Source organism: Lissotriton vulgaris, chromosome 4_1 (assembly GCF_964263255.1).
Source record: "Lissotriton vulgaris chromosome 4_1, aLisVul1.2, whole genome shotgun sequence".
Lineage (NCBI taxonomy): Eukaryota > Metazoa > Chordata > Amphibia > Caudata > Salamandridae > Lissotriton > Lissotriton vulgaris.
The window spans coordinates 890,390,833-890,406,108 of record NC_141691.1 but is presented as its reverse complement, the minus strand read 5'-3'; the positions used below and the strand labels follow the sequence as shown (position 1 = coordinate 890,406,108).

General features: G+C 44.7%; 1 protein-coding gene across 1 annotated transcript in view; it reads right to left on the bottom strand.

Moving 5' to 3' along the window:
* Positions 1 to 15,276, bottom strand: part of PTPRM (protein tyrosine phosphatase receptor type M) — a 1,525,420-nt gene that overhangs the window by 60,851 nt on the left and 1,449,293 nt on the right. The window contains exon 26 of the mRNA XM_086967355.1: positions 10,107 to 10,223. Coding sequence (XP_086823481.1) covers positions 10,107 to 10,223 — 117 coding nt within the window. The remainder of the gene's footprint in view (positions 1 to 10,106; positions 10,224 to 15,276) is intronic.

The window sequence follows — 15,276 nt, the reverse complement described above, 5'->3', positions numbered from 1 at the left end:
ATACTTTTAATTGGAGAGTACCGACACTTCTCAGAAACAAGAAGGTACTCTGTTACAGAGTACCTACACTTCTTTTTTTCCCATTTCAAGCACTGATTAAAAGCGATCATGGAAAAATACCTCTTCAACACTTTACAAGCACAATATGCTTTGGCTAAAGAAAAGAATAGTGAAAGATTATTTTGAAATGTGTAAATGCTTGGTAGCAGGCAAAACAGTCCATTCCTTCACACGGATCCTACAAAGAAAACCCATTTTTACTATGGTTAAGGGCAGTGCATTCAGTCCCCAGCGCATCTGGCAGTGTGGCCCGTTTTTGGGTTACATATGAGTGCACGCACATTTGATTTATAAAGTAAAGCAAAGGTGAGGAATTAAAGTATTAATGAATAGCAGCATATACACACAATCAACAATTATTGTACACTGTATGGATTACTATTTCTATGCACATATCTTACTTTTATCATATACATTGTTATTCAAAATATACATACTAAATTAGGCAACAAGCACTGGCAAACACTGGCGTTGCATGACAGCATTTTGGCTTTTGCCAGGGCTTTTTTTTGTTGTTGGGGCCTTTGTAAACTTTATTGCTGTGGGATCTGCTGGCCCCTGTCAATATGTATAAAAGAATTGCTTAAAAGCAAAACACTTTTTGGGTGTCCCAAATAAGAAAACACTGCCATAGTAACTAACCCCTGACATTTAAGGCAGGGGCGGCTCTAGGCTCATGGCGGCCCTGGGCAGGGAGAGTAGGTAGGGGGCCCCCCGGAGGAACACAGGTGGGAGGCCAGTGAAGAGGTGGGGGTCAGGGTGTTTGGAAGTGGAACAGAGCCGGGGACCGCCAAATCCCTGCCAGGGGCCGCCACGCAAATATGTATCCATCCTCGGAGGATTATTATATTAAGGATATATATTGGCGTGGCGGCCCCTGGGGTTTGGCGGCCCTGTGCAGGCGCACAGCTTGCACATGCCTAAGGCCGCCCCTGTTTAAATGAACTACTATGTGTTTGGGTCTGCTACGTGTGAAACAGCAGAATGGCGTCACTCACAGTGAAATTAACCAATAGCTGAAGTGGGCCGGCAGAATGCCCTATGCTTTGTTATGTAGTGGGCATAAGGGAAAAGTGAATGACACAACAAAAGACTACTAGATGAATAGAGCTGACTGAAAGCCCCTCCAAGTAATTATATTTTATATATAGTTCTAATAAAATCAGAAGTTAATGGCCAACATCAGACCTAATAATGAACATGTTCCCTTATTTTGCAATCATCACATCAGGTTCACATTATGACGATTATAGAGAGTCGGCTTTACAGAACACCTGGGTCTAAATTGCCTCTACGAGCTTATTGTGGAAATAACCAAAAGGACACCATTTTGGGGAAACCTAGCCTGCTAACGGAGATTGATTTGATTGGAAGGATTGAGCACACCTATGCTTATATCAGTCACCCTACTGCAAAGGCCGGGCGACCCAACCTAATTCACTCCAAAACAAAGGCAATTACGTACTTAGCTGTAGATGCTGCCCTATTCCCCGCTGGGATGCAAAGATTTTCAGAGCCGTAGGTTAAATGACATTTTGACTATCGAGCACTCCCTTCACCATAGCAACTAGGCATTTTTTAAGCCATTTGTTTCTATCTGGCGCAATGTGGTGGCCATTTATCTTGGCGGCACCAGAAAGCAGCTTCCTGCAGAGGTCTTGAAGGCTCACTGGGCCTGCATAGGGCTCTTGTGTATGCTAAATTAAATCTTTTAGACAAAGCATGTGTACTAAATCATTCTAACTCCTCTTTTTTTAAGAATAATCCTCTATTTTCGATACGCCCTTATGCTAGAGTGGTTGGCAGGGCCAGGGCGAGGAATAATTAGCCTTGGGAGTTCTAAATGCCTTGCACAAAGTTTTCCTCAGAGTCAACAGTGAGTAAATGTGAAAGCCACTATCCAGGTTGGATTTACTAGCTAGAGTGTTTCTCGAATGAGCTAGACTGCACTATTCTGCAGGGTGAAAGTGCTATTTCTCCTATGAGGTTATTTGACAAACAAGATACATGACTTCGCTGGGAAGGGCTGAACGTGCAGCGTATATGTACCTTTGTGACATTAACTGCCGGATAGAAACTTCTGGAAAATATCAGTAAGCTTGTCGCTGATTGGATGCGAGTGCTGGCACACCTCTGGCAGCACACAGACAATGTTAGCTGAAGAGAAATGAGGTGGTACATGCCAGGGATAGTCGAGGAAGAGGCGGGACAGTGGTTGGGTGCGTTCCCATTGGCACTGGGCTGCAGGCGAGGCCCAGGGCTACAGGCCTGAGGGAAATAAAAAGTCTCCAAACTTCATGCAACAGATACGCACTGGCAAACCCCCAAAGCCATTTCACGTTGGTGTTCCTTTAGGTTGCAGTGGGCTCCCATTCCAGTGCATGAGACCATCACAAGCAGCTCAGATAATGGTGCCTTCCATAAGTGCTGTCATTTACAGCTCTGAGCTGTCACTGTTCCAAGGTGTGGTAGTTCCTTTATTAGGTCTCGCCCTGGAATTCGCATCCGAAGGATGCGTCCAGGGTCGGAGACTTATAGCGAGCTGACACGGGGGAATGAGGGACAAAAAACTGTCACGCGCTTCTCCCCGGCTGGATTCAGCTGCTTGCACGCGCACCAACATTCACGCATGCGCACAACTGCTACACGCATACACAGCACTCACGCATGCGCACATACACATCCATACACGGGCACACATACCCCCGTCGCCGCCGCTTGCACGCGCACCAACATTCACGCATGCGCACAACTGCTACACGCATACACAGCACTCACGCATGCGCACATACACATCCATACACGGGCACACATACCCCCGTCGCCGCCGCACCTACACACAGAGACCCCCCATCTATGGCCCAGGAAGCGGCGAAGCGCCAGCGTGGCTCTCCCCGGAGCAGCGGGAGAGCCGCTCATTTAATATGCGGCGCAGCCCATAATGCCTTGCAGGCACAGGCATACACACAGACACACACACAGACAGACGCGCAGACAGACGCACGCACGCACACACACACACAGTCACAAAGACACACACCGCGCCCCCCACTATGGCCCACTTACCGCATCAGCGGCCTCAGCTGCCACCGGTCCTCTGGCCATCCACTCCGTGGGCGCGGGCTTCTCGTAAAGACGGAAGTCCCGCCCCACGACAGCAGTGAGCGTGCACATCCCAAAACAGGAAGTTCGGGAGTGTGCACGCTCACGGCTTCTTGTTTCTTTTACTAGTGAGTCGGAGATACTACACCACGATAAACAGTATGAACCGTTTTACTCTTCATTCGTTGCCCTGTCCACGCATTACATCACTACAGTATGCGGCCAGAGTAAGTCCTGTTCTCTTAGCTTTAGGTTTATGTTCTTCAGTGGTGGGCTGGGGCACATCATGATTACCGTTTTGCTCTGCCATTTTAGATGTTTGCTTGTTGTAATTGCGTGCGCACGTCTCAGTGCCGCCGAGCGCGAGGAGTATGTTTTTCGAGCTGAAGGGAGCAGGCAATTTTGTGGGCACTCCAGGCGTAGCAGGCATATAATATTGGCCGGAGGGAGCTTTAATATAATCATGGCGCCATCAGCCGCGGGCTCTTTCCGACCCGGTCTGCCACGTGCTTCTTAGCTGTTATTGAGGAGAAAATTCAATATTTTTCTGCGGCCGACGGAAGGGAGTCGGTGACACAGGAGCCGCCAGGACAGACAGTCTGTTAGTGGGCGTCCCCGCCCGGAACTCTCTGGCCAGGCCAAAGCCCTTCGTGCCAGGATCGTCTCTCTGTCCCCGAGGAAACCCGCTCAGGCAAAACAGCAGTGCAGTAGGGGTCAATCCAACCCTCAATGCACTATTAGCAACAGGACGCTCAGCCTGTGTCTCGGCCCGCGCCCATGACTGTTCCCACCTTCAGCAGGGCCGACGCGTTCTCCGGGCCGTTCCTCCATCGCAGTCTGATCTGCACTGGTGATGCATTAGTGCAGTTTGGGCCTGTTCTCCTTCCCACCTCTCAGTGTCAACGGTGCCGTCCTCAGCTGCCGCCGTCTGTCCCCTCACCACTGCGAGGTCCTAGCCTGCCAGTCTGATCCTCCCCCTTTCAAGCAAGGTCTCAGAAAGGGGCTCTCCGGCTCACGAACTCTAGAAGTTGGTCCTCTCCTATTCCGTGCTCCCACCTCATCTCAGCCAGCTCTTCGGATCAGTGGCAGGTCTATCTTTCCCCCGAGTCTTCATCGCCTGCGGTTGCAGCCATCTAAATATGCGGCTGCACGCCTCCCTTGGAGTTGTAATATAAGCCTGTGGCCTCTGTTTTGAAAAAGTGTGGGCATCGTCTAAGTCCCTCACACAGTGGGGCTGCTTGCGAGTTAATCAGGGCCCCCAGGACTGTCTCATTTCTGCAGCATGGCACTGGGTGGGGATCGGCAAGAGTCAGTAACAGGACAGTGCCCAGGCCTGGGCGACCATCACTGGAGGAAGGCCGTGGGGGCAAACTCTAATTCCCACGGCCCCCGCCTGCCTGCAATTTGTGGAGCACCATAAAGTTCAAGGGCAGATTTGGTAAACAGTGTTATGAGAGCCCGACAACCAATCTGCTACCTCAAACTCTGAAGTTGTCCAGGGGGTCGTCTTCATGCACAGTGGGAGGACAGTGCCAAGGCCTGCGCGACTATCACTGGAGGAGGGCCGGGGGTCAAACTCTAATTGCTACGGCCTCCCGCGGTGGCTGGCGGCCCGAGCATGCCTGCAGTTTATGGAGCGCCAAAAGGTGCAAGGACAGATTTAGTTAACAATGTTATGAGAGCCCGACAACCAATCTGCTACCTCTGAAGTTGTCCAGGGGATCGTCATAATGCACTTGACGTATGCCTCACCTAGATGATGGTAAGACAATTTTTTAATAAGCAGTTGATATTGTGACGTGGATACTGTGATGATATTAATATGTTCCCCTCGTCTTCATTGCTTAATTTTGCTGATGAGAAAATGTCACTCATAGATGTTGAAATGTCACTCATAATTACACTGAAATTATGAAAATGTCACACATAGCAATCTCAAACTTTGGCAGCTATGGCTACTGTACACCTACCTGTTCACAAGCCACCATATTGCAGTGCTGATGTGTTTTAAAATGAAGTTAAAGTGCAATCTGGATTTGTAATGGAAGCATCTGATAACTTGCTGTGGGGGAATTAGTGGGAATTACTACGGTCAATGTTTCTGATTTTACTGCATAGGCTGCATACAGTACATGTATGTTCCCCCATCATTTTGCTTGCAGTAACATTTAAATTGCTCAATATTCGAAAGGAAAATGATGCCTTATTCTCACAGCAAACTGGATATTGTTGGATGTGTGTGTCCCTGGTGCGGATTTAAAAAGTGTAAATGTGTCAGATGCCAGAATCCTACCAACTCTGATTTGAATCCAATGAGTGCACTTTAGCTGTGGCCCTTCGTTTAAGTCTTTCCCCCATATGTTGCTAGCACATAGTGGAAAAATCAGGCGGGCGTCTTCATGGGTCTTTTTAAAATAGTTTGCTTGGCAAAGTTCAAGGAAGAGGTTGTGAAAATGAATTTTGCATTTTTTTCCTTAAAATTTCCCTACTCATGTCATGCCAACCAGGACAGTTTGCCCATTACCAGACTTCCTCATGTCATGCCAACCAGGACAGTTTGCCCATTACCAGACTTATTGTGATATGCAGAGACAGTAGCGTAGGAAGGTGCAGGCTGCCCCCGGGGTCATCACTGTGTGTGAATAATTACAAATGTGAGGTTGTGCATGAGGTGCATCATCAGAGCTGTGTGAATAATAACAGCTGTGAGCCCCGTGCTGAGGTGCATCATCAGAGCTGTGTGAATAATAACTGTGTCAGCCTTGTGCGTGAGGTGCATCATCAGAGCTGTGTGAATAATAACAGCTTTAAGCCCATGCCAAGCATGCATCATCAGAGCTGTGTGAATAATAACAGCTGTGAGCCCGTGCCAGAGATGCATCATCAGAGCTGTGTGAATAATAACAGCTGTGAGTCCGTGCCTGAGGCGCGTCGTTAGAGCTGTGTGAATAATAACTGTCAGCCCTGTGCGTGAGGTGCATCATCAGAGCTGTGTGAATAATAACAGCTTTGAACCCGTGCGTGAGGTGCATCATCAGAGCTGTGTGAATAATAACTGTCAGCCCCGTGCCTGAGGTGCATCATCAGAGCTGTTTTTATCACTGCCATTTCCACTTGGAAGTACAGAGGACTATCTATCTCTGTGCCATTTCAACTTGATGAGAAAATGACAACTGGATAAATGAAAATGCTTGAATTAACTGAATTACTGAAAACGACATTTTGGCACACTCAATACCATCCTTTTTAGGTCTCGCCTGGAAATTCGCATCCAAAGGATGCGTCCAGGCTGGAGACTTATAGCGAGCTGACACGGGGGAATGACGGACAAAAAACTGTCACGCGCTTCTCCCCGGCTGGATTCAGCTGCTTGCACGCGCACCAACATTCACGCATGCGCACATCACAGCCATACGCATACACAGCACTCACGCATGAGCACATACAAACGCATACACAGGCACACCCCCCGTCGCCGCCGCCGCACCTACACGCTGGTCGCTGGTGGCTTTTAATCAGGATTACCTAGAAATAAAACTCACAACATAGGACGAGTTGCCATGCTACGCTTCTGTACTTCAAATGCTTCTCTTTCAGCCCGTGCCACCCTATTCCACCCTCCTCACCTCCTCTCCACCAGAATCGGACTCGGGCTCCTCGGGCACATCTTCCTCCTCTCCAATGGTTCCGATCAGATCCAGATCTGCGAGCCGCGGCATCCTGCAACCACAGTTTCCGCTCTCTTCACCTCCTGCCACTTCTCTAACCCTGGCTCTGTGCGACACGTGAGAATCTCAACAACGGAACTGGGTGTTACGTTGAAAGTGCTCCGACCGGAAGTAGTCGCCCTTGCGAGATAGGAAGTTTAATCCCTTTACACAACAGCCATGTTGGGTATGGCCTTGCGCATGCGCAACAGCATCTCGGCAGATTCAAGCCCCCACCGGCGTAAAATGTACTCGAGTTGTGTTATATGTGAAATGCTAACATTACTAAATACGTTAGCTTGCCTAGTAGTGAAGTACCTCTGGCCCTTTCCGTCCTTTATGCTAACTATTGTAATTTTATTTATATAGCTTTTACTACTCCTTATAACGATAGGCGCTAGTATGCAAAGATAACAGTGAATCGAGAACCCAAGTGTGTTTGTTTTCTCTGTTTGCAACCTGTCTCCCCTGCTCTCGCTAGCTGGCAGAGTTGTTGCTACTATTCTCAAATAAAAAATACCGGCCCTCTGCTCATATTTTAAAGAGTCTACAAAGACATTACGATTAAATTGAATTTATAGCAGAAAAAGTCTGTATTGATTTTTAACTTGACCTTTCTGTCTTTGTTTACTTGAATTATCAGTAAGGTATAACTTTGGGAATCACTGGGTGTTGAGCGTGGTTGCCAGACTTGAACCTCCTTCAGTTTTCAGACCCCCACCCCATCCGTTTGCAAATAGAATGTACATATAAAAATTATTTAGGCACATCATTAAAATGTTTAACTTTTCTACAAGAAATATTGTATATGTACTTTTTTATGCAAAGAAAATGTAAATACTGCATAAATGACTTTTCTACAACACATATTTTATATGTACTTTTTTATGCAAAGAAAATTAAAATAGCGCATAAATAAAAATAAAAACATTGCCATTTACAGTACTATTGCTCAAACTTAAATAATGCGAGACCTATTGCATTGCAAATGCTTGTTAAACCAGGAAGCAAGTATGCACATGAACCATGAGCTATAGCCTTTCTGGATACTGTTGAGAAGGTCCATTTTCTGCACAGGTGTAAAAGTACGGGGATAAAGTGCAATGGTGCAGAGTACAGTGACGCTGAGTAGGGTGGCATAGAGTGCAGTGGAGTAGAATAGAGTAGCATAGAGTGGTGCAGAGTAGAGTGAAAAGGCGTAGAGGGCAGTGATGCAGAGTGGCGTAGAGTGTAGTAGAGTGGCATTGAGTTCAGTGGCGAATAGTGCAGTGTTGCAGAGTTGAGTGTCAGAGTGCAGTGGTGTAGAGTGGCATAGAGAGCATTGGTGCAGAGTAGGTCACAGTGGCGTAGAGTGCAGTGATGTACAGTGCAGTGACGTAGAGTGCAGTGGTTTAGAATAGAGTGGCATAGAGTGGCGTGGCACAAAGTGGAGTAGAATGTCGCAGAGTGCAGTGGCATAGAGTAGATTGTTTCAGAGTAGAGTGGAGTAACATGGAGTGGAGTGGTGCAGCGTAGAGTGCAGTAAAGTAGAATACAGAGTGTAAAGGCGTAGAGTAAAGTAGTGTAGTGTAGTGGACGAGATTAAGTTAGAGTGGCATACAATGAATTGGCCCAAAGTGCAGGGGCGTAGAGTGGTACAGAGTAGAGTGAATTGAGATAAAGTGAATTGGAAAAGAGTGCAGTGTTGTAGAGTGAAGTTGTGCAGAGTGGAGTGGCTTATAGTGCACTGGCATAGAGTGGTGCCGAGTAGAATAGAAAGGCATAGAGTATAGAGTGCAGTGTACTAGAGTGGAGTGGTGGAGAGTGGAGCAGAGTGCAGTGGTGTGGAGTAGTATAAAGTAGTGGTGTAGAGTGGAGTATGCTTAGAGTGGTAGCACACTGCCATTACAGACAACACATTTTCAATTGAAATTGCATAGACATACAGTTTTCCTTATAAAATGATACAGTTAAAAAACGATAATATTTGGAAATGGAATCACCTAAGTTATTGATTTGTTTTGATCGTAATAAAGTATTTGTTTCCAACACACTTCAGAATAAACAAAAATGTGCTTCATTTTTACTATCCTAATATATTCAGAAAAACTTGTACAGTTTATTAAATGTCGTTGTTTGCTACAAAAAAATCTTTTCCTACCCAAAGTATCCAGCATTATTTACAAATAAATCCTCTCACTTTCAAATCAGAGAAAAAAAATAAACATCAAGCTCCTTGGGAAGACAGCACCTGACATTTGGCTTCTGTCTTTAACGCCTTACCCGTGGCGGCAATTCTGCTGAGGGCGTTCTGAAAGGTGGGCAGGGCTGCGACGGCCGTTGGCCGTACGCAGCACCAGGGAGGGAGTGCTCCCGTCGGCAAGCACAGAACGTGTAATGCACAGCAAATGTGACAAGATAAGAACAAGATTTACAGGCCTTTTTACTGAAAGGAGCACTCATGGGAGAATACAAGGAGAGGTAGTGTTAGAAGGCTTTGCTACTTGGGAGGACCAAACTCAAGCTGGACAGCCTAAAATAAATAAAGCCAGCAAATAGAAAGCCAGAAAATTGAAGTTACAAACCACAAAGCCAATGGGTAAGCAACAGGCGGAATGCACTCACCGGGAAGCTTTCTGAATGTCCTCAAGATGTCTTTAGCAAACCAGATACTTACACTGTCTGGTAGGCTTCGGCCTAAAATGGAAAACCTGGAATATGGAATGTCCACGCCACATCTTTCCCATTTGAAGGGTGTTCCATGTTGCAGTCAAATTTCCAAAAAGTGGAGACAAAATGAATGTACTCTCTGTAGATGCCTAGGAAGAACTCCGGTGCAATAATCTATGGATAGACACTTTGAGAAAACATCTAAAGTCTGTGCCGGTGGTTTTGAGGAAAGCCCCCCTGGTTTGAATTGATTAGTTGCACAGTTTGAGACATATTTTTTACCAGAAGTTTATATTCACTAAATTCTGAACAGTGGCTTTTGGGTCCTCAAAACATAGCACCTTATACTTTCTTTCAGATGTCAAAGAGTGGCTTTTCCTTTTGTACACACTATTTTTATAGGGTACATTTCTGAGTGATTCCTAAAGTAGAAGCTTTATGGATACGACATGATGTCAAGCGTAGGATAATTTAATTTATTCAATTGTTAAGGAAATACTTTTTTACTCCTCCAAATCCCATCTATCATATATGAAGATATATATACACTATATACACAAAAAATTACACATCCTCAAAACATCTTACCTTTTCCACTGCAAAGGTTCGGATGACGTATTCTGCCAATAGCTCCGTTTCTATTAACGTGACTTTGATGTCTTTATATATTTCAGTGTCATCTGGCCAGTATTTGCAGCACTTCACCTTTGGGAAAGAAGGGAGGATGTTGAGAATTCTATTTGCGGTCTTCTAGCAGGATGCATCTTTCATTAGGACCTTTATGGTTCACCCGCTGCATGTTATGTGGCTTGGACTCAAATGGGGGTAGTGTCAGTGCCGGACTAGCCATGCTGCACTCTGGCATTTCCCCAGTATGCGAGGAGGCTTCTGGTATAGCCGGAATACCCACAGCACTCTAATCATCGATATGCCTGTGGTACTGCGATTAAAGCTCTAAGTGTGCCTTCTCCTTATGCATGCTCTAGAGTAGGAGAATGAGTCAAACCTGGCTGCCACCATTGAGGAGAGTTTAAGAAATACAGCCACCTTTACATTAAGTATAGAGTAAATAAGAAGGATAAGCACCCACTCCAATACACAGTGCCTATGTGGACCCCAACACGTTTATCCCGTTAGTAATTTTTGCTTTACATTATGACTCAAGTCACTACAGCTCTATTTACTAACCTGGGTATGTGGAAAATATTAGGCAACCACCTCACAGACTCATACCATACCATTCACGGGCCTCGTCAATTCTACCATCTGCCCATCTGAATATCTGAGCACTTTTAAGACCTTGAAATACTTACCAATCAGCCTAAATCTGAGCACAACCTCAACTTAAAGAAAAGCTGCAGTGAAACCGTACATCCAGGGTTAGTCTCCCCAACATTTTTCTTGTATCACTTTGTGTTAAAGATACCCATCTGACCATTGTCAGTGCTTCACTCGAGCATGTGTACATATTTTACTTATGGCACCGCGGGCTGATTGACCCAAAGATAAAGGTTGTAAGTCTTGCTTCGGACCTCCTCGTCCAACGTTTGTATGTCTTCGGGGGCTCACATTTCTCAATGGTAGAAGAACATTTTCTAGCCACAAACGAGAGGTTGCACTATGATGGTCAGATACTGTTGAATGTGTACCTGTACAGGGCACTAATTGGCCCCATGTGTTATGCTATTCTCACCAGTTTATTCTGCACCACCGGGGTGAGTCAGAGAGGAAAATGCGCATTTGTATTCCTATTTTCGTATCTTGCTATAAGAAATAGTAAACAAACAACAAAACAACAAGTAACCCCAGACAGAGATCATCAGCAAAAAGGTCAGGAAAAAGCCCTAAGCAGATGCTCCTCATTTCATCTTCCAAAAGCCCTATAAAAATGGCCTCGAGATGGTTCATGTGAAGAAACAGGTCAGCTTTTTCTCGATTCCTTGAAAGTTCTCTTGGATCATGAGCACCATTGGTCACAGTTGGTAAGCAAAAATCATGAAGAAGGCATTACCTTTCCAAAGAACCATTCGGCAGCCCCAATAGAAGAATCTAGAATTCACCCGGGAGCTTAGAATATGGATATTTCCTGGGAAAAGGGGTCTATTTCTACAACAAGATTCCACCCATGCTAATTCATGCACATCCCTTCTGTGCCAATGTTCTTAGCCATATCCCCCACTAGGTACCATTAATACTGTACCACAAACCACAGACTGTTTTAAGATCCTCTAAACATTTGAAAAATTCAGAATTATTAACTCCAAAGACTGAAACTGCTGTTTTTTTTCCATTTGTAGTTATTTTCGTATTTCACAAGTCGCTGCAATTTTGCAACATCAAACCTGCCCGATTAACAGAACCCTCATGGTTAACCAATGAGTGAGTTTTAAAATGTTGTATGTTTAATATTCGATCTCCCTTTCATGGAAGATGGTGATCCCACTCTAGTAAAGATGAAGTCTGTGAGGGAACAAGTAAACGTTCATGACATGCCTAACTATACACTAACTACTAGTGAAATATTACATTTAAAACTATTCGAGAACATGGTGGTGCACCGAACCCAAGACATTCTAGAAAGAAGCTAGCTTTTACACCACATTCAATATGGGTTCCATTCTCTGAATAGGACAGTACTGCACCAGTGGATGCTAGGGAGGACATCCTCTCTGAGCGATGATGCTCATGTATGCCTGATGCTGTTGCTGCATCATTGATGACGTTTGATGCTGCTGATCTTGCCATATTGCTGTCTCACCTGGCTAAAGCAGGTAGGTCACAGAAAGCTTTTGATGTGTTTTAATTTAGTTGTGGTAATATTATGCCATCTACAGTAGAGAAAGCCCTGGGTGCAAACAGCACTTAAAATGAAAATGATCCCCCCTTGGATCATGAGCTCAGCTAGAGAGTGGATGTGACATAGTGTTTCTCTAATGTGTGGAAACCATTTTGTTGAAACCTTGGCCTTCTCGGAAGCCCATCCTTTACTGAGCTGTGTGCAAAGGCGAGAGGGCTCCAAAATAATACCTAGAAGGAAGAGGTTAAAGTCAAAGGCTCTCAAAAGCGTCTTAATCAAAGCTTTTGCTCAGGGGGTCTACTCCCTTTGTCCCAGAATTAGCCATACAAATAAATATGTCATAATTTTTGGGATAACAGCTAAGGCCCTAAGTGATTGTCAAAAGGAGAGATGCCTCATTAACCTCAGAGCACCAAGCACAGTTTTCCATTGTTTGTCACAGACTCTACAAGACTCACATTGCGCCACTTAACTGGTGTGCGTAGCCTCAGGACTTGTGCCCGGTGTCTACATAAGCCAAGATGAAGATAGCGTGATAAATCCACAAGGCCCTCTTTGTGATCTTGCGTGCAAGAAGGGTAAGCTGCAATCTTCAGTAGAGGTAAAACAGGGCTCTTATATTGGGGGGTGGGGGGGGGGGGCGGGGGGGGCAGCAGCTCTTGGAAGTTGTAAAACATAATCAGACTCCACCATCAGAAAAGGGCTATTGGGGTGCAAGCTCCAGCCCTCTGAAGTAAGTAAACCTCTATGGGTGACTTTGGGGGAAAAGACTCGGTGCCTCAGAAGATATTGAATGGTAAGCTTTTCCTACTGAGTTTGCGTTGGTTCCTTGCGATGATACCCCGCTCCCAGGGAGTGTGTACACTCAGCCTCTCATTTAATTGTCTATTACAATGTAAATCTCTTGCTAATGTGCATCTGAAGGCTTTTACAGTCAGTGAGTGGCTAAATCTTGGTCACATCTGCTGCCTGCACAACGAGTATCTTCTCACCTTTCATAGATGCATAAGGGTGTCCTTTCTGCGTCAATCACAACATACAAGGGAGTCGCACGTCCAATGGGAAACAAGATGCACTTGGCATAGTCAGAGTCAAATTCTTATAGCATTAAATGGAAATGGTTTTTGCCATCAGAAAGCAACTGCCCACCCTCTCCTCAAAGAAATGGTAGTATAGATTGCAACTGTAAATGTATTTATATAGCGCTTAAAAGCCCTGCTTAGGCACTTATGGGCTTCTAACAATGACAAGAATACACACACCCATTGGTATTATGCAGTGCACCACTAGTATTAAGAAATGGTAGTATAGATTGCAACTGTAAATGTATTTATATAGCGCTTAAAAGCCCAGTTTAGGCACTTATGAGCTTTCAACAATGACAAGAATACACACACCCATTGGTATTATGCAGTGCACTACTAGTATCAAGAAATGGTAGTTTAGATTGCAACTGTAAATGTATTTATATAGCGCTTAAAAGCCCAGTTTAGGCACTTATGGGCTTCCAACAATGACAAGAATACACACACCCATTGGTATTATGCAGTGCACCGCTAGTATCAAAGGACTGCGAACAGAGTCCAGGAACTTTTACGACACAAACATTTCAGTTTAACAGGGGACGGCCGCTGCTTTCAATGTTAATTTCAATAGGTTTATTGCTTTGAAGTCTATTGGCACCAGACTCTCTTTTTAAAGCCATTAGACCCTGTGCTCACAACAAAGCACTACAGTTTATAAACTTCCATATCCTGACACTCCATACAACAGAAGCAGCCCACCCAAGTGACTGCCTTGCACCCCAGCATTGAAAGAAAAAAAGCACTTCAAAAGTCCCTGGTTCCCATGTGCCGCCCACGCTCCCCGCTTGACTGGTAACAGGTTTTCATTGTGTGTTCCACAAAACAAATTCACACTTCCATCTCCAAGAAAAGCAATATTAGAAGACAAGGGGGAAAATGAAATCTCCTCGGGTAATTGCCCTTTTCTTTCCTTTGATTTTCATTGCTTTGCAGTTGCCATAGTCTTACTGTCGCACTATAGAGACTGGTTTAGTGCCATCCCTGGTGAATTTGTGGAGGAGCAATTTACTGAAGTAGCTTTCATGTGAAGAGCGTGCAGTAAAAAGGAACAAAAAACTATCTGATGAAATATAGATTTTTACCAACGTCAATTTATTTAGTTGTGCTCAGCACTCTGCACCAAGCATTGATACAAAATCCAATAGGAAATCTGTAAGAAGGTTATTTCTTCCCTTTTTTATTACAAGCACATGCCGCAAAAAAAGAACAAATACCTAAATGTGGCTGACACACGCTTGCATTCACAATTTAAATTTTAAAAACTATTCACTGATGTGGCCACTTAGTTTCGTTTTGCAAATAAGCCTTTCAGTTGTGCCATTTATTTTATTATTCCGCTATTGTGAAGGCAACAAAAATAAATCGGCACATAACCAAGCATACAAATAGCAGGCAGCTAAAACGTTATTTAAACACTTTATAACTTTAAACAGGAGATGGAACATAAATAAATCACCATGGAAACCCAAAGTGCAGGCAAAATAAAAAGCTGGTTTTTGAAGTAATTTACAAAATAAATTTTAGGTGGAAGTGAACTAGGTGAATAGACTTTAGGCATTCACTCAAATTGAAGTGAGCCAGTGGGTAAAGTGGGCTGCCCCACTGTCCCATGTGGTATTATAGGGTGGGCGGAAGCAAGTTATGATTGACAATGTAAACTCCCAATGAATGCAGCTCTCTGACTAAGTGACTCCAAGCAGTTATGTTATGTATCGATTGTCTTGGAAGAACAATAGTCTTAAAAGGCCAGATCTAAAAATGCCACAATCCCAAGAGAGAGAAAACAATAGTGATTTACAGAGGCCCTTGGAGGCACTTATCTATTAATATTGTGAAATTGATTTGATCACAGAAAATGTATGATTTTACCACTGAA